Consider the following 24,201-nt stretch of genomic DNA (forward strand, 5'->3'; position numbering starts at 1 on the left):
CCTGCTGGAGTCCCCACTGCTTAGTAAGAATACCTCATCAACACCAGCAGCCTTCACCAAGGTTTAATATCAGGGACACTGGAGAGCTGTAAAGGAACAGTTAGGGCTCATCTATTTATTTGCTTAATAGATATCCTGCCTTTCACTACAGCCAGCTGCAAAGTGCCCTGAAACAACACCATACAATAAAGCAGCAGTATCAAAAATGCAGTCTGGAAGCTGCCCCCTTGAGCACACTGCAGAAGTCTTCTCCATCTTGACAGGGATTTTTGGTGGCTGGACTTCAGGAAGACAAAAATATAGAGTTCATATATAATGTGAGGAAAGAGCCAGTTTCTAATCATCCTGCTATTCCCCTTGACCCCCTGGCAGGGGCACTGTTAAGCACAGATCCATGTGCCCACTCCCAGAGGGCCCCATGATGTTTGCCAAGGGAAAAGAGGGCCCTTTTTATATTTCTGGAATTATTTGGCCTAGAGTTCTGAAATTTGGCACAGATGTAGGACAAGTTATCAGGACGCTGTGCAGAAGCAGATTTTGAAGCAGACTGGTCAATTCATTGATTTTTAATGACTTTTTGAATTTTAAAAAAGCTTCCAAAAAGTCCTATAAGTGGCTTGCTCCATGGCAGAAAATAAAAACTTCTGGAACTGAAGCCGCTCCTCAGACCCTCATTTCACCCCCATGTGGAGGAATCTTCCCAATGCCTTAATTTTTAAAAGGGGTAAACATCACCCCTCCCCACTTTTATACTGCCAAAATGGCTTGGCCGAGAGCATAAGACAGGTTAGCAGAACACTGTGTCTTGATCTTTGAAGCAGATTGGTCAATCCATTAATTTCTTATTATTCTTTGACATCTCAAAAAAAAAAAATTCTTATAGGTAGCTTGCTTCATGGTAGAAAATTACAAAAACCTTTTAAAAGTGCAACATGCCCACCCCTCACACCATTTGCCCAATCCTTTACATTTCCAGAATAGCTGAGAGTTCTGAAATTGGGCACACATGTAGCCAAAGATGACAGGACTCTATGTATTTTTATTTCAAGGAAATGTCAATCTGATTATTTTAATGAATTTCCCCCCTACTGCAGTAACGCTGCCAGAAAGAGTTATCTCTATCCATAGAGAACTTCACGCCTAGTGAAAGTGGAACTGTTACATCTGAACTTTTTTTCCCCCAAATGCACTATGCTCAAAGTGGTTTGTGACCTAAAAGGTATACATGAGAAGTGTGAAGTAAGGGACATGTGTTGTGGTTTTAATTTATGTTCCTTACAAATGCACCATATGTCCAAGTTGGTTCTGTGTTTGAACTGTGGAACAAGGGACACATGTTGTGTGCCAGTTAGTTTGTGAATTAGTTTGTGACCAGATGTGTAGGTTTGTGGTGAAGTGAATATAGACAGTGAGGGGATGCTTATTTTGCAGGGAGCAGGTGTAAGCTCATTAGGTCCAGGGTCCCCAATGACCACCTAGCTGCTAGAGAGGCGGTGGGGACACGGCTTACCTTTGGTCATTGCGTGCGGGGTGGGGGCGACGGCAGCCTAGCCCCCGCCGGGAGACCCCTCGCTGCGGTGCCTGCTGCGGCCCTGCAAGTGGCCTGCGCGCCCTTTCCCACCCGTCGGCTGGGCGCTGAGCTCAGCCCCTCTCTGGGCAGGGACAGAGAGAGCTCAGCGCGCTTCATAAGGCGCCGCCCCGGCATCGGGGGCGGCAGAAGCAACCGAGCCGGCCGGAGAGGCGAGCCGGCGGTGGCGCCGCGGCGATGCAGAGCGAGGCCAGCACCTGCCGCATGAGCGGGGCCGGCGCCGGGGAGCCGCTCCCGGGCGCGATCACGCTGGAGGACCTGCAGAGCATGAGCGAGGCCCCCGACGAGGAGCAGGAGCCCCCGCAGGGCTGCGACTCGACTCATCGCGGCGGCGGCGGCAGCGTGGAGGACGCCGCCGGGGAAGAGCAGGAGCGGCTGCTCAGCTACTGGCAGAGCGTAGGCAGGGGGCACCAGGTGGACGTGCCTCGGGGTAAGCGCGGGAGCCGCTGCTGGAAGGCAGGCAGGCAAGCAAGCAGCAAGCAAGCAGGGGGCCAGCCAGGCATGGGCCGGCGGAGCCCGCGTGCCTGGACGACCCAGAGAGAGAGAGAGAGAGAGAGGAGGCAGGCAGGCAGGCAGGCAGGCAGGCAGGCAGCCCGGAGCGGGGGAGGTTTGCAGCTGGACGGGCTTGTGAGACGGGCTAAACCTCTTAGGAGCAACAATGGAAACTAAGCTCTGCGGGTTTTACACGGATTAGTCGCGGGGGGGCCGGGGGGCTCGGCCGGAGCAGGCTCTTCTTGCTCCCTCTTTGCAACGCGCTTATGGAGCCCCGGCCTCTTCGGCAGCAGCAAAGAAAGTTCAAGGCCGGCAGACTCAGCCGCCTTCGCAGTGCGATCCAGCAGGCTGCAGGATGTGTCCGCGCTCGGGCGGGGCCTCCCTCCTGCAACCTGACAAGAAGCTACCACTAGTTGCCCGTGATCTGAAACATCACTGCTTACTGGTCGTTTCCCATACGTGATTAGCAGGCATAATTGGCGCTTTAAACATTTGCAGGGTTTAGGGCTTAGCACAACAAGATGGGGCTTATGGAACCCTGTTTTGGACCACAAGTAATGATAACGTAATTAAAAACACATGTTCTTATTGGCTTACTTTAAAAGGAGCTTGGACAAGTTCATAGAGGGCAGCTCTGTCAATGGCTACGAGTCTGAGGACTATAGGTCACCTCCAGCGTCCCAGGCAAGATGCCTCTCAATATCCTTTGCAGGGGAGCAACAGCAGGAGAGGGGGCATGCCCTCACCTCTTGCTTGTAGGCTTCCCAGAGGCATCTGGTGGGCCACGGTGTGAGGCAGGATGCTGGAGTAGATAGGCCTTGGGCCCAGTGTTCTCTTCAATTTATTTCATCTGTGTGCAGAATGAGTTTTGTTCTGGGTGGCAACATCAAGGCAGTGTGCACACATGCAGTCCAAGTTGGGCCTTCCTTTTTCAGTCTGAGTGGGATCTAAAATTAACTGAGTGGACATCAAAAAAAACTTGTGAGCACGTGCGCACGCCTTATAGGGAACACTGCTTGGGCCTGATCCAGCAGGGCTGTTCTTATGTTCTTCCATGATGTCAGGATGGGCACACTCTCAGCACATCCCCAGCCACATGTGTGGAACAGTCACCCTAGATAAGCAAGGCTGCAATCCACAAATATTTAAAGACACACGCTTAGGTTAAGAGTTCCCGCTTATATTTAAATTGGCCTTACTGCTTCCTAGTAGCACTCTTCTGAAAACAGAGATGGCCTTGTCTGCATGTTTGGTGATTTACCTCTGGTACAAGGATGAGATACCACTATGGATGCAGTATGGCACATTTGCCCTACGCAGATCCCATAGGTTGAGTATTGCCACATAGTGCCTTAACTAATGTGAATTATGCTGCAGATCAAGTGCCAGCATGTAGCCACTGATTGACTGATGCCCTGATTGCAGCCAGTTCATGTACAACTTGGGACAAGCCTCCTGAATAATTCTCAGCAGAGGTTACAATCAGATCCTGCAAACCTGACCGGCTCTGAAAACAGTATAACTACAGGCAGATCCAGGGGTTGTTATGGGCAGTCAGCAGCAGTATGAACCACTTTTCCAAAACTATGATAGCAGAGAGTAAATGCATATTGGAATACATACTTGCTGATAATGAACACATACAAAAGGCAGAGCCCACTATGAACTTCTCCTGAGCTCTGTTGTAAGTGACAGATCTTAAAGAGAACACAAATATACTCTACCTTGCCTTTAAGTAAGGCTTTCATAGGAATTCCCCTCGGTGGCTGTATTTGTTTAGATATCAGAATCTGAAAGGGACTCAGATCACTAAACAAAGAATTATTCCCACCATTGTTAATGTATCAAATTAGATTTGCTACATAGAACCCCAGGGATCGGTACTGGGACCAGTGCTCTTTAACTTGTTCATAAACAATCTAGAAGTTGGGGTGGCTAGCAAAGTGGCCAAATCTGCAGATGGCACTAAACTATTTGGGGTAGTAAAATCCACAACAGATTGTGAGGACCTCCAAAAATATCTCTTCAAACTGGGTGAGTGGGCAACAAAATGGCAAATGCAGTTCAATATAAGCAAGTATCAAGTGATGCACATTGAAGCAAAAAATACCAACTTCACATATACGCTGATGGGATCTGGAGCTGTCAGTGACTGACCAAGAGAGAGATCTTGGGGTGGTGGTGGACAGCTAATTGAAAGTGTCGTCTCAGTGCGTGGCAGCTGTGAAAAAGGCTATTTCCATGTTAGGAATCATTAGGAAGGGGATTGAAAATAAAAATGCTAATATTATAATGCCCTTATACAAATCTATGGTATGGCCACATCTGGAGTACTGTGTACAGCTTTGGTCACCGTAGAAGGATATTGTAGAACTGGAAAAGGTGCAGAAGAGGGCAACCAAGATGATCCGGGGCCTGGAGCAGCTTCATTATGAGGCTAAGCTACAGCATCTGGGGCTCTTTACCTTGGAAAGAAGTGACTAAGGGGAGACATGATCGAGATTTATAAAATTATGCATGGAGTGGACAGGCGCGCATGTGTGGCCACAGCAGTGGCTCTGCTCACCCCGCCCCCTGCATCTGACGTCAGACATGGGGGGGGCATGGTCTGGCTCCCAAACGGAGCCCCATGGCTCCATTAGGGAGCTGGGTGTCAGGCCGATGCTGCGTTTGCAGCACCAGCCATTTAACTCCCAAAGGGACCACGTGGCCCCTTTGGGAGCTAGACTGGAGCCGGCGCTGCGTTCGCAATGCAGCCAGGAGCAGCTCTTCCCTGCCTTAAAGGCAGAGAAGAGCCACTCCTGGCCGCGCCACGAACACAGCGGCCATTTAACTCCCAAACGGGGGCCACACAGCCCCCACTTGAGAGCTAAACCAGCACCCTCACGTCTAACGTCAGACACGGGCATATCAGGACTGCGAGGCACAGCCCCTGATTCGGCACACCCTGGGTTCTTTGAACACATTCGCTCAATGGTGGCTCTGCCCCTGGGAGTGGAGCAGGTGGACAGAGGGACATTTTTCTCCCTCTCTCACAACGCTAGAACCAGGGGTCACCCCATGAAACTGAAAGTTGGGAAATTTAGGACCGACAAGAGGAAGTACTTTTTCATACAGTGGATGAAATTATTTCTATGGAATTATTTGCCATGGGATGTGGTGATGGCCACCAGCTTGGGTGGCTTTAAAAGGGGCTTAGACAGATTAATAGAGGTCAGGCCTTTCAGTAGCTACTAGTCTGGTGGCTGTGGGCCATCTCCAGCCTCAGAGGCATGATGCCTCTCAATACCAGTTGCAGGGGAGCAACAGCAGGAGAGCAGGGCATGCACATACCTCTTGTGCATGCACATACCTCCCCAGAGGCATCTGGTGGGCCCCTGTGTGAAACAGGATGCTGGACTAGATGGTCCTTGGGCCTGGTCCAACAGGGCTGTTCTTGTGTTCTTTACCGAATACTGGCCAGCTTTATCCCTTCATCACATAGGTGAAACATAAGACCACAAGAACTGGAGGAGACAAAACTCAGTTTAGTTTAGTAACCTGTCTCCAACAGAGGCAAGCCAGATGTTCTGGCAACCTCACAAAGAAAGCATGAAGATGGGAATAACCCTGTTTGTCTCCAACATCTTGCTAATACAAAATGGACAGAGACTTTGAAAGTATATCTTCCATCCTTGGCTATTGTAAACATCCACATTTAAGAAACCTTTTCTCCACACATTTGATCACTTTTTAAAAAGCCATTTAGCCCTCTTGGTTGGACACCACAAGACTACTGCACCAGACACTGAAAAGGGTTAAAGCCAGAAGAAAACCATTTTCAGAAGCATCCTGTTGGCAAATCCAGCAAAATAGCATGAAAAGGTAGACTTTGGGAGGACAGGACAACAGAGTGTCCAAGGTGATGGACCATATCTCAGCCAAAGCAACCAGATTTGTGTGCCTTGGACAAAGCAGATGTATCTGCTCAAGCCCATATGAACAATTCCTCTCTGAGAAATAAGCATGCCCGATAACTCTTTGAATAGATAATATCCTTGTGGAGAGAATACTCCAAGTCACACCCAACCACTAAAACACCATGGTAAAGTCATAACATGAGAGATAATGTTCTGCTCCAGTGATAGCCCATTCAAATTATGTATTTGATGACATAGCAAGAATCACAGCCCTAAAATGGAAAGTGTGGTACTATACTGCTACTTCCCCCTTTGGAGATGCAGAAGTGAAGCAGTAAGCCTTCTATCTATGCCACTTTCCCCCAAAACTCTTGTATTCAGTTTCTTGGGGCAAGACCCCCGTGTAAAATCTTCTCATTTTTGAATAGCTGTCTCTGCACCACTCTGTAAGGCAGTCAAAAGCAATAGCAAGAGGTAAATCATGCCTATATAGGGCTGCCTGGTGGAGATTCATCATGAAATACTCCATTAGGAACAGCATGAATTTCTCAAGGGAAATTTTTCATTTGCACTTCTCAGCTGAAGTCAGTCTAGAAGGAATCCAGAGAAATCACAAAGCAACACCTCTTTCAATGACATTGTGTTACTACCACATGATCAACTGACAGATTTCTTGGGAGCTGGTTTTTGAGTGTGACTAAGAGAAGGCTAGATGTTTAACTTGATTCCATTTGTACCAGAAGATTGCTCAATCTGTTTCAAATAGTTAATGCCCACCTTGCTCCTGAACAAAGCTTGAGGAACTCCACCACCATCTCCACTTGGACGGAGTTCAATCCCAACCCACTCTGCAGCACTTTTTTCAACAGTCCATGCTGGTAGTTGATGCAGTTACTGGAAAAGGTCCCAAGAGATAACATCTGTCACCCACTCCTGGACAGGGCTGCAGAAACTCTACCATCACCATTTGGCACAGCTTTTCTTCCCCCCTCCCTTCCTCCTCCTCTGAAATGGGCTTTATGTTTACAATATCATTTTGATGTCATTTTTCATTCCAAATTAGTCATTTTTCTCATCATTCTCATCATTCCATGTTGTCATTTTTCATGCTCACATTAGAATGTGAGACAGGAGTAGGAAAACACACTGAAAGCTTCTCTAAATCCATGGGATGGAGTAGGATATAAATCAAATGAAAACCTTGCTCCATTTCCCCTCTCTCGGAGAACGTCAATAACTGGCAAGAGATTAAAATGAATCAAAATATTTTAATGAAGACAACTTGTGTTCAGCCAGCACTGTTGGGCAATTTAGCAAGTTCCTATGGTACTTAGATTGTGATCATGCAACGTGCACATGATAGCCTAGGAACATTCCAACTACTCCACAGAAAGTCCTTCAACAGAAACAAATGCAACAAATAACAGAAGCCAATTCACCATGTTTGCAGAAATACAACTGAAGGTTTTTAAGACCTTCACATCTCAGAGTTTTAGGATAAAATAGCTAGATTCAGACAACACAAAACCATGGTGCAGCACGATGTGAATGAACTTAAAGGAATCATGAGCACTTGTACTCACACCACCAAGATGACTTCCACTTTAACAAACTGCTGTTCCATATTATGTGCTAACTATGTTATTTATAGCTTTTGTTTGTTCTGACTAGTTAGTTAAGCCGCCAGAATATCAAATCAAGATCAAAGTACGCATGCACGTACTTTCTTAAGTAAACGGAGCGGCAGGATATCTTCCTGCTGCCCCTTCTTCCATTTCGCTTTGCTGCAAAGTGCATCAAAGCGGGAGAAGGGACGGCAGGAAGATATCCCGCCGCTCCGTTTACTTAAGAAAGTACGTGCACGCGCACGCGCACAAAAGGCTTCTTAAAGCCTTTTTGCACTTTATGCCATGACGCCAAGCGGAGGAAGGGGCGGCAGGGAGGTATCCTGCTGCCCCATTACTAAAACAATCGCTGCAGCAGAGCGCCGGAGAAGGGGCGCTTGAGAAAATAGTAAGAACCATTATTCCATGAAATACGGGCACCGGAGGGGGGAAAGCGGCTTTTCACCAAACTCCTCATTTTAGAGAAGTTTCCTCTTCTGAAATTCATAGTGTCTGTGTTAAACTTCCTTGGTGATTCTCTCCTCACAAGTATGCAGAATATGATCACACTATGGTCACTGTTTCCTAAAGGTTCCATGACACCAATATCTCGCACCAGGTCCTGGGCACCACTCAGGATTAAGTGCAAGGTTGCTTTCTCTCTGTTTGATTCCATGACCAACTGCTCTAGGGCATAGTCATTCAGCGTATCTAGAAATTTGGCCTCTTTGTCATTACCTGAATGTGAATTTACACAATCTACGTGTAGATTGATCTGGAGGGCTATAGCACATCCCCATTAGCACACTTCCTTTCAGGCCTTGTATTGTCACCCACAGAGTTTATGTGGAGGACTCCAGTTTTCCTAGGTTTTCTAGCTTGTGGGATTCTATACCTCCTTTAACATACAGCACTACACCACCTTGAATTCGCCCCTTCCTGTCCTTTCTATTGCATTAATATCCAGGGATAACTGCGTCCCACTGGTTCTCACTGTTCCACCATGTTTCCGTTATGCCCACAAGGCCTAGAACTCTTGGGTTTCTGTAAATAAGCCCTGTATTGTTATTAATATTCCCAAACCTCTTATTGTAAATAAGCCCTGATAAGTGAATTGTATTGTATTATGTTCCCAAAACTTCATTATTGTAAATAGGATTCTGTGGTTGCAAATCCCTGTGCATGGAGAAGGCTGGCAGGGTCAAACGTTCGTTTTAGTTTTTCTGTAGTTTCACATTCGGTTTAGCATGTTGACGGTTGATATTTGGAAGGAAAGGCGATTTCAAGAAATGGAGGGAATTTTTGTTTGTTCCAATTGAATGGCTTAAAAAACTGTTGAGCCAGAGAAACTGTATATCTTGGGAGTGTTTTGAGAGGAAAGTTAGTGAAGTCAACAGAGTCCTGAGAGAGAGAGTTGAAGGAGAAGTCAAGAGAGTCTGCTGGAGCAAGTCAGAGCTGGAGGTTGCAGAAGAAGGAAGAGAGTCTGGAAATCTGCTAGAGTGAATTCTAGTGAATCCACACAGAGAGTGAGCAGCCAGCAAGAAGAAGAAGAGAAGCCTTCTAGCTGAAATCACTGGAAGAAAAGAAAAGAGCCAGGCTGGATTGAGCCCCAGACCTATGCCATAATCAGAACAAAGAGTCTGCCCAGCAAGCCCAAAACTGAGAAGCGGACAAGAGGACTCTGAGTAGGGACCGGAATAGAGCCAGGAAGTGATTATGTTTCTTCAGCTTTTAATTTTCTCTGACCTGCTCTGTAACTGTTTTGAGTTTGTATTTTTTTTTTCTGTAAAAGAATGTTTTAATTGAGCAATTTTTTTCTTAAAAGTAAACTTTCCTGTTAAACAAATTTTAGAAGCTTGTTGATTTGTCTTCACCCCATGCCTATAAGCCTTTCCACACTGAGGTTTGTGTTTTGTAATTTTTGATAAAATGTGAAGGGCTGTTGTGGTGGACTCAGCCATACCAAAAGTCCACTTGGTGGCAACGGTAAAAAGGTTAGGAGGACTAGAGGGCTGTTCCTCCATACAACTATATCAATTTTTTCATTAGCAACCAAGCGCTCCAGTTCGCCCAACTTGGCTCGGAAGCTTGACCTTGGCATTGGCATATAAGCACCTATACGCTGAATCTCTTACCTGGTGTATGCTGTCTTTCTTTTGGCCTTTTGATCTCTTTGGCCAGCTAGCACAGCCTTTTGTCTGCTCTTTATGTGGTTCTGCTCTGTCCCCTTCTGTTTTACCTGAATCATTTACATCCTTACATCTTAAGGGATGGCACTTGCTGAACCAGATACTGCCTAGCTCTTGTCAGCTATCCCCCGGGCTTTTAAAAGCTGCTCTGGGGCCCGTTTGATTTTAAGCATCAGTAGTCTGGTTCCAACTTGGTTCAAGTGGAGCCCGTCCCTTTTGTACAGGCTCATCTTTTCCCAAAATGTATCCCAGTATCTAACAAATTTAAACCCCTGCTTCTTGCACCATCTCATCCATTGAGACCCCTCAGCTCCATCTGCCTCACTGGCCATGCATGTGGAACAGGTAGCATTTCTGAGAACGTTACCTTGGGGGTCCTGGACTTCAATATGTTACCTAACAGCATAAATTTGGCTTCCAGTACCTCCCGACTGCATTTCCCAACATTGCTGGTGCCGACACGCACTATTACTATGAATATTTATATACTGCTCTTCAACCAAAGTTCTCAAAGCGGTTTACATAGAAAAATAAATAAGACATAAATAAGATGGTCCCCTGTCCCCAAAGGGCTCACAATCTAAAATGAAACATAAGATTGACCCCAGCAACAGCCACTGGAGGGATGATGTGATGGGGCTGGATAGGGCCAGTTGCTCTCCCCCTGATAAATAAAGAGAACCACCACTTTAAAAAGATGCCTCTTTGCTCATTTAGCAGGGGTTATGACAGCTGACTCCTCCCCAGCAGTGCCCAACAGCCTATCTAGATGCCACGTCATGTCCGCAACCTTCACATCAGGCAGGCAACCCACCGTGAGGTCTATACGTGATCACAAACCCATCTCTCTGTGTAGCTTAATATACCTTCTTAGGAATGGGTTGTAACAACAGGGCCTTTTTCTGTTGTGGGGCCCAAAACCTGGAACACCGTCCCAATGCAGGAAGATAACCAAGAGTGTGTTTCAGCAGCCTTTTTTGGATATGTTTTTAAGCAGCAGTCAACATCATTGGATTAGGAATTAATGTGTCCTTTTAGATAAACTTTAACCAACCTAGTTTTGGATTGTTTTACTTGTATTTTTACTGGTGGAATACAAATACTACTTACATAGATTAAGCCGCAAACTACTGTACCCCAACATCCCCAAGCATATGCTTTTGCCAATTACATTAATTAAAATCAGAAAAAAGAAATCATTAGCAATGTAGCAAACAAACAAAGGCAGGTTATATTATTTTGACTTGGAAGAAGTATGTAGACTTATGTGTTACTATGTAGATATCAAAGTAACTCATGCTTCTTAACAGGACATGGGAGTGTCCCTTTAGCTAAAGTGAGCAGTTGAACAAGTTGTTCTAGTAAGAGCAAATCTGCCTACTTTCCTTTCACTATCTCTACAACTGGACTAAATTTGGTTCAAATCGAAGCCCACGAGTTAGATCTCTTGCGCCTCAAATGTTCATGCATCTGCTATCTTGGATCGGGGTGGATGACATCATTACAAACTAGGGATGTGCACGGAACCACGGCAAAGCAGTTCGAAGGTGGTAGGGGTAGGGTACCACTTTAAGAGCAGGGGAGGGTGCACTTACCCCTCCCGCTGCTTCTCCTCCACCAGCATCCTTTGTTAAGAAAGCTGATCGGGGCGACAGCATACCTCCCTGCCACACCCCGTTGGCCGGAAGTCCCTGATATGCCAGCGTGCATTGGATTGGATGACATCATCACACATCACGCCATTAGGGCATCCCTATGTGTCCCTACAGCTGTAGTAAATTTGCTTCAGATTGGTTAGGCAGTTCACAAGTTAGCCCACTTGCACCTCAAAAGTTAATGCGTCCATCTAGGATTGGCGTGGATTATATCATCACAAACTGTGCTGTTGAAGTGTTGCTATGTGTCACTACAACTGTACCCAATTTGGTTCATATTGGTCCAGGCATTGCAAAGTTGATAGGTGGGGGACACAGGGACACACAGACAGAAAGCTGGGTGATCTCATACACCTACTGGAAAGTACGCTAAAAAAGGTTCCGCCATTATAAACCTCAAAATTCCATTGCTTATAAAATGACAACAGTTGAGCTAATAACTTGAAAACTTGGCATGTATAATCTGCTTTATGAGGTCTACAGATGTACCTAATTTCAAGAAGATCTGATGAAAAAATTTCAAAGCTATAGCAAGTTAAAAAGTGCCAGAAATTGACAAATTGACCTCCTTTTTGTCCAGAGTGGTTCCAGTGTATCATTTATTCATTTAGAATTTTGGTGAAAATGACTGACTTACTCTGTCAGGCTTGACTAGGCAGAGTGCCTTTTAGTGGTTTGGTGAAGTTTCAAACAGTAGTTCAAATGTTATTAAGGTTTTCTTGGCCCATTAAAGTTGTTAAAGTTACACACAGCATGACCAATGTGACAGTGAAGCCAGGCTGCTGACACATATTTGTCAGTCCTCTGATATCAGCAGGGGCAGCCAGCTAGTGAATTCTATTGCAAGTTCAATGCTTATTTCTTTAGGGATGGAAGTTGAATGCTCAGGGATGCGGGGAGGTGGGGAAAGCCAGATGGGTTGTTAGTAGCACTGTGGGGATTGGGGAAACAATGGTGGTTGGAGGAGGGGTGTATGGAATGCCTTTAAAAATGCACGCATAAATATGCATCCATGTGCATCCACACACAATATAAATGCACAAACACAAAACCACCACATGACACAAATACACAAACAAACAAAGACAGAAATACACAGATGCGAAGCAAACACAGATGTAGACACAACATGCAAACACACACAAACCAAATGCACGCACATACACAGACTCACAAATATACACATGCAACAAAGGCAGAAACACACAAATGTGGATGCAACTTAAAAATGCACAAACGCAGACACAAACATATGCAACAGCCTACACACACACAGATGCATGCCACGGAGAAACACAAACACAAACGTGCATACTCATAAGTACATGCACGCAACACAAATGAATGCTTACAAACACTCAGAGATACAGAAACTTGCATACAACACACATGAAACACATTCCCACACAAACACATGGATATGCAATACAAGCACGTGTGTGCACACACGAAAAAATACATGCACACACGTGCAACACAAGCACACACTCAGAGAAACAAAAGCACTTCCACCAGCAAGCATAAGTATACAGAAATGCAAACACACACACACTCTCAGAAACACAAATGCCCTTTTCACAAACCATGGAAATTCAACGGTCAGAAAAACTTTCTGTTTAATATCAGAGTTAAGGCCCTGGTCCAATCTGGCCCTAGCTCCACAAAGCCGGGAAATTGGAACCTAAGGCCGATTCCTGAAAAGACTTTCCAAGTGATTAATACTGATGTTGTGCAACGTGACAAATAGTGCTCACTTACAACTTCCCCTGCATGCATCCACACTTTTCTTTGGTTTTTGAGGCCCACGTCAATATGGGGAGGATGGTGTCCCTGGTGGCACCAGCAAAGATGCCCCATGTTCTTCTGCTCTATTGCCTTCTGAAGTATCTGTATTGCTAGAGGAATTCTCTTGTGAGTTGACACATGATTGATTATCTCATTCACTTGCAGGACGGGTTCAACAAATAGGAGGGGGCCCTCTTCTATCACCCTTCATCAACCTTACCTTGACTCTACAGAAAAGAGATTTTATGGTGCACTCCAATAAAGGTTGGACAACAGCACCATCCTGAGCTTGTCTCAAGCTCAGGGAGAAAGTGAATAATCTGTTAACTTATCACCGGCTTGATTCTCTTCTGTTGGGGACTGTAGACTTAGAAGATGCTAAAAACTGTAGCACTGTCTGTGGTTCCATAGGCAGGGAGACTTGCCTTGGCACTCAGGATCTAACCACGCTGCCTGACCCTAGGAGCTCCCCTGCTAAATGATGGGAGAGTTCGTTTCTTACTCTGGATCCAAGAATGCAACATAATAGATTTTCCAGTAGCAATATAGTAAGGCAGGGGTTTTCAAACTTGGGTTGCCCGATATTGTTTGTCTACAACTCCCATCATACCCAACCACAATATCTTGAACTGAATTCTCTTTGTTACAAGCAATCTTCAGGTCTCAGGGTACATATCATGAAAATTATTTATTTCATGTTTTGTTCTGATGTCTCTTTAAAAAAAAATTTAACTTGTTGCCTTGTATTTTTCTGGTGAGATTTTGCTTCCTTTTATTGGTTTTAAATGTTTTACTAAATTACGATTTAGTAAAACATTTAAGACCAATAAAAGGAAGCAAAATAACTATTTGAATAACTATTATCATATTTTGTATATGATAATGTCCTGGTGTTTGTTTGTCATATTGGGCTAGGTTTATTGCATCTTTACTGGTGCCAGGCAGTCCATCCTCCCCACTTTGATTTGGGCCTTAAAGACCAAACAAAAACGTGGAAGTGCATGGAGGGCAAGTTGCAAATGAGCACAATTTGTGACATTGCACAGCATCATTACTCATCATGTGGCACTTGTTAAGGCATCAGCCTTAGGTTCCAACTTCCTGGCTTTGTGGAGCTTGAGCCAGATTGAGATAGGCTTAACTTGGCCCTAAAGCTGCAGATTTTTTTTACCATCAAAGAGAGAAATAGTTCAGAAATGAAATCCCTGTAACACAATCAACACAACTTCAATGATCAGTCAAAGAAAAAGAAAAACTCATTTAATTTTTAACTTTAGGGGCAGAAAATAGCTTTACAAACACTGCAGCAACTGAGGCCTTCAATATAACTAAGTGCCACACAAGATAGTTATCTGAAGGCATACCAATCCTTTGTCACTTACAGATTTGGCTACTTTGGACTATTCCAGACAAGTTTACTTTAAAAATGCAGCTGCTCACTTGCTGTGCAGGCTCCAGAGGTCCTATTTTGGAGAACTAAGGGATACCAAAGCTCCAAGCCCCAGCTGGCCATGATTAGCTTTGGGCAAGTCCCTGTATCCCAGCCTAAATGATCTCACAACGTTGTTTTTAGAATCACATGTTTGACAAATAGATAGACTTCTTCACACTTTTATCTATTACTTCTTCTTGGCAGGAGTGGTCTATTTTCAGTATCCTGAAGAACTGGGAAATTTTTCCACTTATGCAAATCAAGTGCATTTATCTGTAATAGTTTAACCATTTCCTTACAGATATGGCAGAGCCAATCCAACAGCTAACCAGAAATAACCACCCTCAGAGGAGAGAGAGAATCCCATTTACTGTGATAAACCGTAAAGAAAAGGTAATATCCTTCTCAGAATGTACTTTGATACACTGCAGTTTAATTATATAACAAACTGTATAATCTTAATGGGGTAACTGGGTTTGAAACCAATAAACCATTCCTTGCTCACATCTCAGTTCTGCAATCACACTTCTGACTAAAGATTCTTGTGTTCAACAAGGTCTCACATTACCAATAAATAGTGCCTAAAATAGGTTGTATCAACACACCACCAATCATGGTATTATGCTCCATTTATGCACTAATGCCAAGACTTTGGTTGAGAGCATTAATGCTGCTAATTCTTGACAAATCACTGGAAAGAGTGTTCCTGCAACAGACTGCCTGGAGACACACTCAGGAGTTACGAATATAACTGGCACGATACTTAAGCATGCTGAATAGGCCCATAACTATTTACATACACCACAATGTAGAACTGACCTCTGATGCAGGTTTCAGTGGTTGTGGTTGTTGACTCTACTATACCGGGGTCTACGACCGAGTCTGCTAGATTGGCCCCCAAAGGTCCATCCAGTCCAGTGCCCCATTCCTAAAGAGTTCCAGCCAAATGGCCCAGAAAGTTCACAAGTAGAACATGAGTGTGATACCTTGCAATGTTTGTCCCTAGCATCATGCTACTAGACCTTTGTTAACAGAAACTTAGTAAATTAGGCTGTATCCTTCAGTATTTCATAGTTCTAAAGAAATTCACCTTGTAAAAGCCAAGCAGGAAAAGTGGAGGAGGGGAAATGTAAAGCGTACTGTCTAAAGATAGTGGCTTTCGCTGCGTATAAAGCACAGAGTATTTTCCTATCAGTCAAGACCCTGACAGGCAAAATTCTGCTGAAGTTCAGGGAAAATAGCTTTTTTCCAAGTTCTTTGATGTTAGACATCAGGAGGTTATCTTAAATTCAGTCCTCTTCCTTTCAGGTAACTACAGGCATAACTGTATTTAACCTCTATTTTTTAAGGGTGTCATCTTAAATGCAGAGTCATCTTCTATTCAGGTAAATATGGTACATATTCTCTTCAGCTTAAAAAAAATGTGATTTCATCCACCAATTTTTTTTTCTATTTCTTTGACAAAACAGTGCCATTATGCTTTTCTGCCAGTCTTTTTTTGCATTCGTCAATATCTCAGATTCAAAATTCACACAGGTCCTTATTCACCTTTTCCCCAACTGGGCATCCAGAGTTTAGTAGCCCAGATATAAAAAGTATTATTTGGTTGTATATTACTTAACATGGAAGAGGCACAGATTTCAGATTGCTGAAATACATTGTCATTGCTTGTTTTTGAAGCCAAATTATTTTTATTACACTCCAGTGTAAATTAATATGGACTAGACATGTATGTAGGATTCTTCTCATTATAGATTAAGTACAGTATTGCAGGTCTTGCACTGAGCCTGTTCTCCAATTCAATCTGAAATTAGGCGATTGCCCAACTACTGAATGGGTCTAATCACAGGACAGTTGTACTTCTCTGTGCTGAATTTTGTAGCCATATTAATCTTAAGACTCTTTAAAAATTGCAGCTTGGTGAAGTATTGTATGAAAAACGCCATTATGAAAAGGCAAAATGGGCTTGTGTCAAAGTACAAGAAGATCAATATGAACAGAGCATATGCCTTGGATTCATGAAGATTATGAGATACATTTGTGAGCAGAATTCCTCAGGTAATCTCCTCCTCCTCCAAGTATTCTGACATGATCATTTTCTGATATTCCTGTACAGATGTCTTCCATCAGTACATGTATACATATATTGAAGATATGTAGGTGCACAAAAGAGGTCCACAATTTTGGCTTGCCCTCCGTCATAAAGCCAAAACAGGAGTCTCCCACCAAGCAAGCCCGCTCTGCTTAAGAATGCGAGGCACACATGAGTGGGGGCTTCCTTGGCCACTGCTCAACGGCAGGGTCAAGCACTGTCCAAGCAGTGGCAAAATTGATAGCACCCACCCACACCCACTTCCTGTTCCCGAGTAGGAACAGGAAAGCAGGGGGACTTGCTTGGCCACTGCTCACCGGTTCCCCAGCTCCAATGTTGGGAGGAAGGCTGGGGCTTGTCATTGGATGGCACCGTGTTGCAATGGTGAATGTGGCAAGTGAGGCAAGCAAAATTATGAATGCCTGTATGTATTATGCACATACACAGACCAGTTTTAAATGTCCCATCCTGCAGAGAAGTTAGAAGAATAAAGCCAGAAATTCCTTCCTCCCTACCACAAGAGGAGTAAGTCTTAAAATGCTGCATTTTTACTCTGTAGTCTGTGCCAGTTTAATATCACTAAGTGGCTAATAGAAGCCTGCTGGTGGAAGGAAGAGGAAAGACTTCATCTGGCCTTGGCAGACCCCAGAGTGAGAGGCTGGGGTCCCTGCCTGGCTGCTGCCTCCTCTTCTGCTTCTCACTTCGTTTGCCATCTGTTCCAGCAAGGACTGTCTGTGGTGGGGAGTTTTTGCAGGACTGGGGCCAGAGGTGACTGGGCAGTTTTAGTTCCTGTGTTCCACCTATTGGAGCTGCTACTGCCCAGGACTATATAGGCACGCTGCCAGTGGCGGCAGGCCCGCCACCAGCGGGGTCACCACCAAAGGGGCACCCCTTCGGGGGAGAACGAGGGTGAGGGCCAGATCCTCTGTTTAAGTATTAGATTAGGGAGGAGCTACTCAACAGTAGAGCTTTTGTTTAGCTGTTTTTAGAACTGGCCTGAAATTCCTACAATGTATTTGGGTTCATCTGGAGATGGGGAGATAGGGGGCGCCTTTGGAGCAGCTATCCCAGTGGTGGTGGTGGGGAATAGAAGGAGTAACATTGTCAGGTCAGCAGGCCGTTCCAGGGGAAGGGTGGTCAGAAATTTAACTGCTGTCCCCGCTTCTGGCTGTCCTGCCAGTTCTCTGACCTCAGGGAGCACTGCCAACAAACCACATAGCCTTATCCTGCTTCTCTGCAAAGCCAGGTCAGTCCAAAATAAATCTGAACTCATCCGTGATTTGATTATGGATGAAGGGGCCGACCTGGTGTGTATTACCAAGACTTGGTTGGGGGAGGCAAGTGGCCCAGTTTGGGCCCAGCTTCTCCCTCCAGGATATTCTGTAGAGGAGCAGGTGAGGGGACGTGGGTGGGGAGGTGGAGGGCTGTGGTCTATAAGGATAACATCTCCCTTACTAGGATCCCTGTTAGGGTATCGGATCATATTGAATGTGTGTACTTGAGTTTGGGGACCAGGGATAGATTGGGACTTCTGTTGGTGTACCGACCGCCCCGCTGCCCAACAGATTCCCTTACTGAGCTCATGGACTTGGTCACGGAACTTGCGTTGGAGTCTCAGACTTTTGGTGCTGGGGGACTCCAATGTTCATTTTGGGACCAATTTGTCCAGGGCAGCTCAGGAGTTCATAGCAGCCATGACAACTATGGGCCTATCCCAAGCGGTCTCTGGATCGACACATACTGCAGGTCACATGCTTGATTTGGTCTTTTACTCTGATTAGGGTGGTGTTCCATGGGTGGGGACTCCCGTGATTTCCCCATTGTCATGGATGGGCCACCATCTGGTTAAGGTTGCTTACGGCCACTTCCCACCTCCGCAGGAGCAAGGGGCCTATTAGAAAGGTCCGCCCGAAGAGGTTATTGGATCCGGTAGGATTCCAAGAAGCCTTGGAGGGATTTAATGTTGGCTTTGCCAGTAATCCTGTTGATCCCTGGTTGAGAATTGGAACAACTTGCTCACCAGGGCAGTAGACACGATTGCTCCTAAGCGTCCCCTCCAACCTGCTTCAAAACTGGCCCCTTGGTATACGGAAGATCTATGGGGGCTGAAGCAGCAAGGTAGGCGACTGGAGCAAGAGACGACTCGAATCCAACAGATTGCGACATAGAGCACATTTAAAGATCTATGCTCAGGCAATTCGTGTGGCAAAGAAGCAGTTCTTTTCTGCCCGTATTGCCTCTGCAAGTTCATGTCCGGCGAAGTTGTTCAGGGTTGTGAGGGGACTAGTATCTGTGCCCCCTCCCTTGAACCAGAATTTGGAGTCATCAGTTACCTGCTGCAATGTGTTTAAAGAGTTTTTCACAGATAAAATATCTCGGATTTGGGCTGACCTAGATGGAGACTCCACAATTAATTTGATATCTGAGCTGGAGGTGCCCAACAACTCCTCTTATGCAACTCGACTGGATCAGTTTCAGTTTGTGACTCCTGAGGATGTGGACAAGCTGCTTGGAGCGGTGAGGTCTACCACTTGCTCTCTTGACCCTTGCCCAACATGGCTTGTTCTATCTAGCAGGGAGGCTGTTGTAGAAAGCCTGGTGGAAATCATAAATGCTTCTCTGAGGGAGGGCAGGATGCCTCCTTGTCTCAGGGAGGCAGTTATTATACCTCTTCTAAAGAAACCTGCGTTAGATCCCTCAGAGTTGAGCAATTATAGGCCTGTTTCCAACCTCCCATGGTTGGGCAAGGTAAATGAGAAGGTGGTGGCCTCTCAGCTCCAGGAGGAAAGTGATTATCTAGACCCATTTCAAACTGGTTTTCAGGCGGGCTCTGGGGTGGAGACTGCCTTGGTCAGCCTGATGGATGCTCTCCAATTGGGAATTGACAGAGAAAGTGTGACTGTTGGTCCTTTTGGATCTCTCGGCGGCTTTCGATACTATCTGGAATGTCTGAGTGTGTTGGGGGTGGGAGGCACAGTTTTACAGTGGTTCCGCTCCTACCTTTTGGACAGATTCCAGATGGTGTTGATTGAAGATTTTTGCTCTTCGAGATCTGAGCTTAAGTACGGTGTCCCTCAAGGCTCCGTACTTTCTCCAATGCTTTTTAATATCTCCATGAAACCGCTGGGAGAGATCATCAGGGGATTTGGAGCTGGGTGTTACCAGTATGCTGATGACACCCAGATCTACTTCTCCATGTCAACTTCTTCAGGAGCTGGCATATCCTCCCAAAATGCCTGCCTGGAAGCAGTAATGGGCTGGATGAAGGAGAATAAACTGAAACCGAATCCAAATAAGACGGAGGTATTTATTGTGCGGGGTCAGAACCCTAGAGATGGTTTCGTTCTACCTTTTCTAGATGGGGTCACACTTCCCCAAAAGGAACAGGTTTGCAGTCTGGGAGTACTTCCGGATTCACACCTCTCTGGTTTCAAAGTTGAGGCGGTGGCCAGGGATGCTTTCTATTAGCTTTGGCTGATACGCCACCTGCGCCCGTTTCTCGAGATCAATGACCTCAAAACAGTGGTACATTTGTTGGTAACCTCCAGACTTGACTTCTGTAATGCATTCTACATGGGGCTGCCTTTGTACATAGTCTGGAAACTTCAGTTGGTTCAGAATGTGGCAGCCAGGTTGGTCTCTGGGTCATCTCGGAGAGACCACATCACTCCTTTGTTGATAGAGTTACACTGGCTGCCTACAGGTTTCTGGGCAAAGTACAAAGTGCTAAGCCTAAACGGCTTAGGCCATGGGTATTTGAGAGAACGTCTTCTTCATTATGAGCCCCACCATCCATTACGGTTGTCTCTGGAGGTCCATCTCCAGTTGCCGGCAGTTCGTCTGGTGGCCACACGGAGACAAGCCTTCTGGGTTGCTGCCCCGGGACTATGGAATGCACTCCCTATTGAGATACGATCCTCCCCATCTCCTACAATTTTTAAAAAATATTTTAAAAACCATCCTTTTTCTCAGGCTTTTTCAGCTTCTTAATAATATATAGGTGTTTAATTCTGTGATTGATTTTTAAATTGTTAGCTTTTAATTGTTTAATTTTTTATGTGTTTTTAACTGTTTTATCATTGTGAACTGCCCAGAGACAAGAGTGTGGGGCAGTATAAAAGTGTAATGAATGAATGAATGAATGAATGAATGAATGAATGAAAAATAAATAAATAAGATGTCCCAGACAGGTTATTAACTCCATAAGGGCAGAAAATTACTAATGATCAAATTATTTTTTCAGGACTGTACTTGGGGATGACCATTCCAATTGTGACCATTGTTCACACAAGTGAAACTACAACAGACATCACAAGATTTGTAACAGTAGCATATTACCTTCCAGGTGAACTACAAGAGCAACCACCTGAGCCCGATGATCCTGATATCATCATTGAAGAGTGGCCTCCGGCCATTATTTATGCCAGGTAAGAATCAGTGGTTCCCAACCTGTTTGACTCTAGTTACCTGAAAGTAGCACCATGATAGCCCTATAACACTACAGTACTTTCTACAGAAATAAATTGAAAAATTCAAAACAAACTTCTACTATCAGACTTTTCATATTCACTTTTGCTGGGAATCCAACCATTGCAGCGTTACTGCAAAGTCTGAAGGCACTGAAGATAAACAAGTGCCAGATAATTGGTTCTTCCCTCCCATCAAAAAGACTTTGCTTCATTTAATTAATTTAAATACTTTGCAAACGCTGTGAGCATGATGAGGGTTACTTCTGTGATCGGAAGGCTGGGACACTTTCATTCCAATTATGGAAGCAAATGCCCTCATGCTTATGGTATTTGCCTTTTCAGAAAAATGAAGGGAGAGCATGCAGACTGTGAGGATTCCCGACATGTCAGCACTGGGGTGGGGCTTCCAAGCATACTCTGTGATGCTGTACCCGAATAGAGCATCACTGTTTTCCTACATCTGAACAGGTCTCCCAACATGGCCCTATTCAGATTATAAAGGTCCCTTTTGTCTCTTCATTTGCATCTGTATTTGGTGCTTTTCGTTTTTCTTCACCAGTTCATATTATCCAAACTACCATCATTTGTTGCATCACAAATGAACAAGGAAGGAGCAAAGAGCCTGCACACTCGGCAGGAGTTTCTGAGAAGGGTATCCATAACCAGGATGCCTCCACACAAAAAGGCTGTGGCTCCAGTTGCTATCTCCCTCACTTCTGAGCAGAGTGTCAGAAGACGATCTGAAGGAATTAGCAGGTTCATAGGGGAGCGTGCCCTTCAGGATTCAGCCCCATCTAGACATCTTTTGGATGTGCTAGACATGCCCTAGATGTAATTTTCAGAAATGGCAGCCCTTTAAGGAACTCTTTCCCAGAGTTTCTCCTGAATGGCAATTCCTGCTTGCTTCCCTCTGTATAGTATATTGCCACATCTGTCTTCAAGAGCACTATTTTTTGCATCAAAAAGCCTTTGGAAATCAATGCAAAAATCAGCTTCGCACAGAACCGCTGTTCCCTCTAAGGCATGCGCATGTGTGCACGCTCACACATTTTCTGATGTCCGCTCAGTTAATTTTAGATCTTGCTCAGGTTGAATAACAAAGGCCCCACTCTGAAGGCATGGGTACACACACTGCCTTCCAGAACAAAATTCATTGCGCACATAGATGAAAAAATTACAAAGAACACTGCACAGAACTGAGTATTGCAAGCAGAATTTGGCACCAATAAATATCTCTGCTTCCACTCCCATCCCCCGATTTCTCGATCTCTCTCTCTCCCTCTTTCTCTCTCACACACTCACACCACGTTTCTAGCCTGTATGGAGTCAGAAATAGGTTTGCATGTTTGGCTATAACACTAAGAACATGGTAGCAATGTGTGTCAAATAATAACATAGAATTTTATTACTGACTATTAACAGGGGCTTCAGAGGAGTCACTAATGAAGATTCGATTGCAAGAGAAATAAGTCTGCTGACAGAACTTCTGGAGCATCCTGAGCTGTGTTTGCAAGATACCTTTATAGTTGCAGGGTACACAAATCCAGCAGCTGCAAATCGACAAAATGAAATTTGGTTTTTTGAAAGACCATAGTTGGCTATTCATGAGCTATAAGATAGCCAAGTTCTGTTTACTACTGACACATGAAAATGTGCAAGTGATCCTAATTAGGCTAGCTGAAAGGATTAAGAATTTTACTTAGCCATCAACTTTATAAAATAGATTTCTTAAGATACATGATTACATTCTACCAGTATAGCCTGACTGACAAACCAGCTCAATTCCTCCGCTGTTATAACAAGGTAAACTTGAAACGTTTACTGCCTGTTTTCAAGGGTTTTTTCCCCTAGTTGCAGCATCAGTTATGTATAGCTATTGTGAAACTTCTAGCACTTTTCCCAGGCTGAGACAATTCAAACAGAAGTGATGGTGTATTTAAGTGGCCAACCAAATCTAAAGGTAAAAGGATCAGTTCTTACAGTCATTTGACATATTGAAGTTAACACAACTTGGCTCATATTGCAACTAGAAAAGTCTCAGGCACCTAGAGTCATGAAGCATTTCTTCAGCCTTGTGTAGAAGAGGTGTAGAAGAGGGCAACCAAGATGATCAGGGGCCTAGTATCCTTACAAGGCAAGGATACACAACTGGTGCTTTTTAGTTTAGAAAAAAGGCAACAAAGGGGAGACATGATAGAAGTTTATAAAATTATGCATGGTATGAAGAAAGTTGACAGATGAAATTTTCTCCCTCTCGCATAACACTAAAACCAGGGGTCATCCCATGAAACTGATTGCCAAGACATTTAGGACCAACAAAATCCCCTGCTAACTTGGCAAAGAGGCACCTTTTAACATGGTGGTTCTCTTTATTTAGCAGGGGGAGAGTAACTGGCCCTATCCACCCGCAGCACAGGACCTCCAGTGACTGTTGCTGGTGTCTAGCTTATGTTTCTTTTAGATTTTGAGCCCTCTGGGGACAGGGATCCATTTTATTTATTTATTATTTCTCTGTGTAAACCACCCTCAGCCATTTTTGGAAGGGCAGTATAGAAATTGAATAAATGAATGAAAAGTAAGTACTTTATCTGATGCCTGGAGCCGAGGACATCTCTCATTGGGTTATCCTTTCCACGTGCTCCCAGGCAGGACTAATCAAAATTTGTTACTAGCATTAAGAGCCCCGGACAGATAACCCCACCCCGTTCTTTTAGTCCTGCAGTCGCTCCTAGGCAGAGATCATTCGTATTGCTCTTTACAAAATCTTGCTTTTATCTTTATTCAGTTTTCTTTGTGCGTATTTCCCTTCCTAAGATCTTTATCTTCTTTAACAAACAAACAAAAAAACCTGCGCCTTTTCTTTCCGCTTTTTTCTCTATCCTCCTCAACTGTTGTGTCTCTCTTCCCCTGCACTATGGAGCGTCGCCAGGCTATTAGACACATTTTAGTGCCCAGGGGAGGACAAACGGAGGGCTTCCCGTTCGCCACTCGAGCGC

The 24,201-nt window shown here is 44.8% G+C and overlaps 2 protein-coding genes across 9 annotated transcripts in view; one reads left to right on the forward strand and one right to left on the reverse strand.

Moving 5' to 3' along the window:
• Positions 1 to 24,201, reverse strand: part of FANCM (FA complementation group M) — a 137,132-nt gene that overhangs the window by 93,623 nt on the left and 19,308 nt on the right. Inside the window, exon 1 of one of the 6 annotated variants that reach the window (XM_053267713.1) lies at positions 1,511 to 1,758. The exons of the other annotated variants lie outside the window; for them this stretch is intronic. The gene's annotated coding sequence lies outside the window, so the exon portion shown is untranslated. Of the gene's footprint in view, positions 1 to 1,510; positions 1,759 to 24,201 lie in introns of those variants that run through there. 6 annotated transcript variants of the gene reach the window in all.
• LOC128332910 (heme-binding protein 1-like) lies at positions 1,726 to 23,784 on the forward strand. 3 transcript variants are annotated; one of them, XM_053267732.1, is made up of 6 exons: positions 1,726 to 2,018; positions 14,946 to 15,037; positions 15,994 to 16,029; positions 16,561 to 16,702; positions 20,980 to 21,163; positions 22,628 to 23,784. In XM_053267732.1, exons 1-6 carry the CDS (start codon positions 1,766 to 1,768, stop codon positions 22,797 to 22,799), a joined length of 879 nt encoding a protein of 292 aa, XP_053123707.1. In that variant the 5' UTR covers positions 1,726 to 1,765; the 3' UTR covers positions 22,800 to 23,784. The 3 variants fall into 3 exon arrangements, with proteins under 3 accessions (XP_053123707.1, XP_053123715.1, XP_053123714.1); XM_053267740.1 differs by having other exon boundaries at positions 21,082 to 21,163; XM_053267739.1 differs by lacking the exon at positions 15,994 to 16,029.

Source organism: Hemicordylus capensis, chromosome 1, assembly GCF_027244095.1.
Source record: "Hemicordylus capensis ecotype Gifberg chromosome 1, rHemCap1.1.pri, whole genome shotgun sequence".
NCBI classification, from domain to species: domain Eukaryota; kingdom Metazoa; phylum Chordata; class Lepidosauria; order Squamata; family Cordylidae; genus Hemicordylus; species Hemicordylus capensis.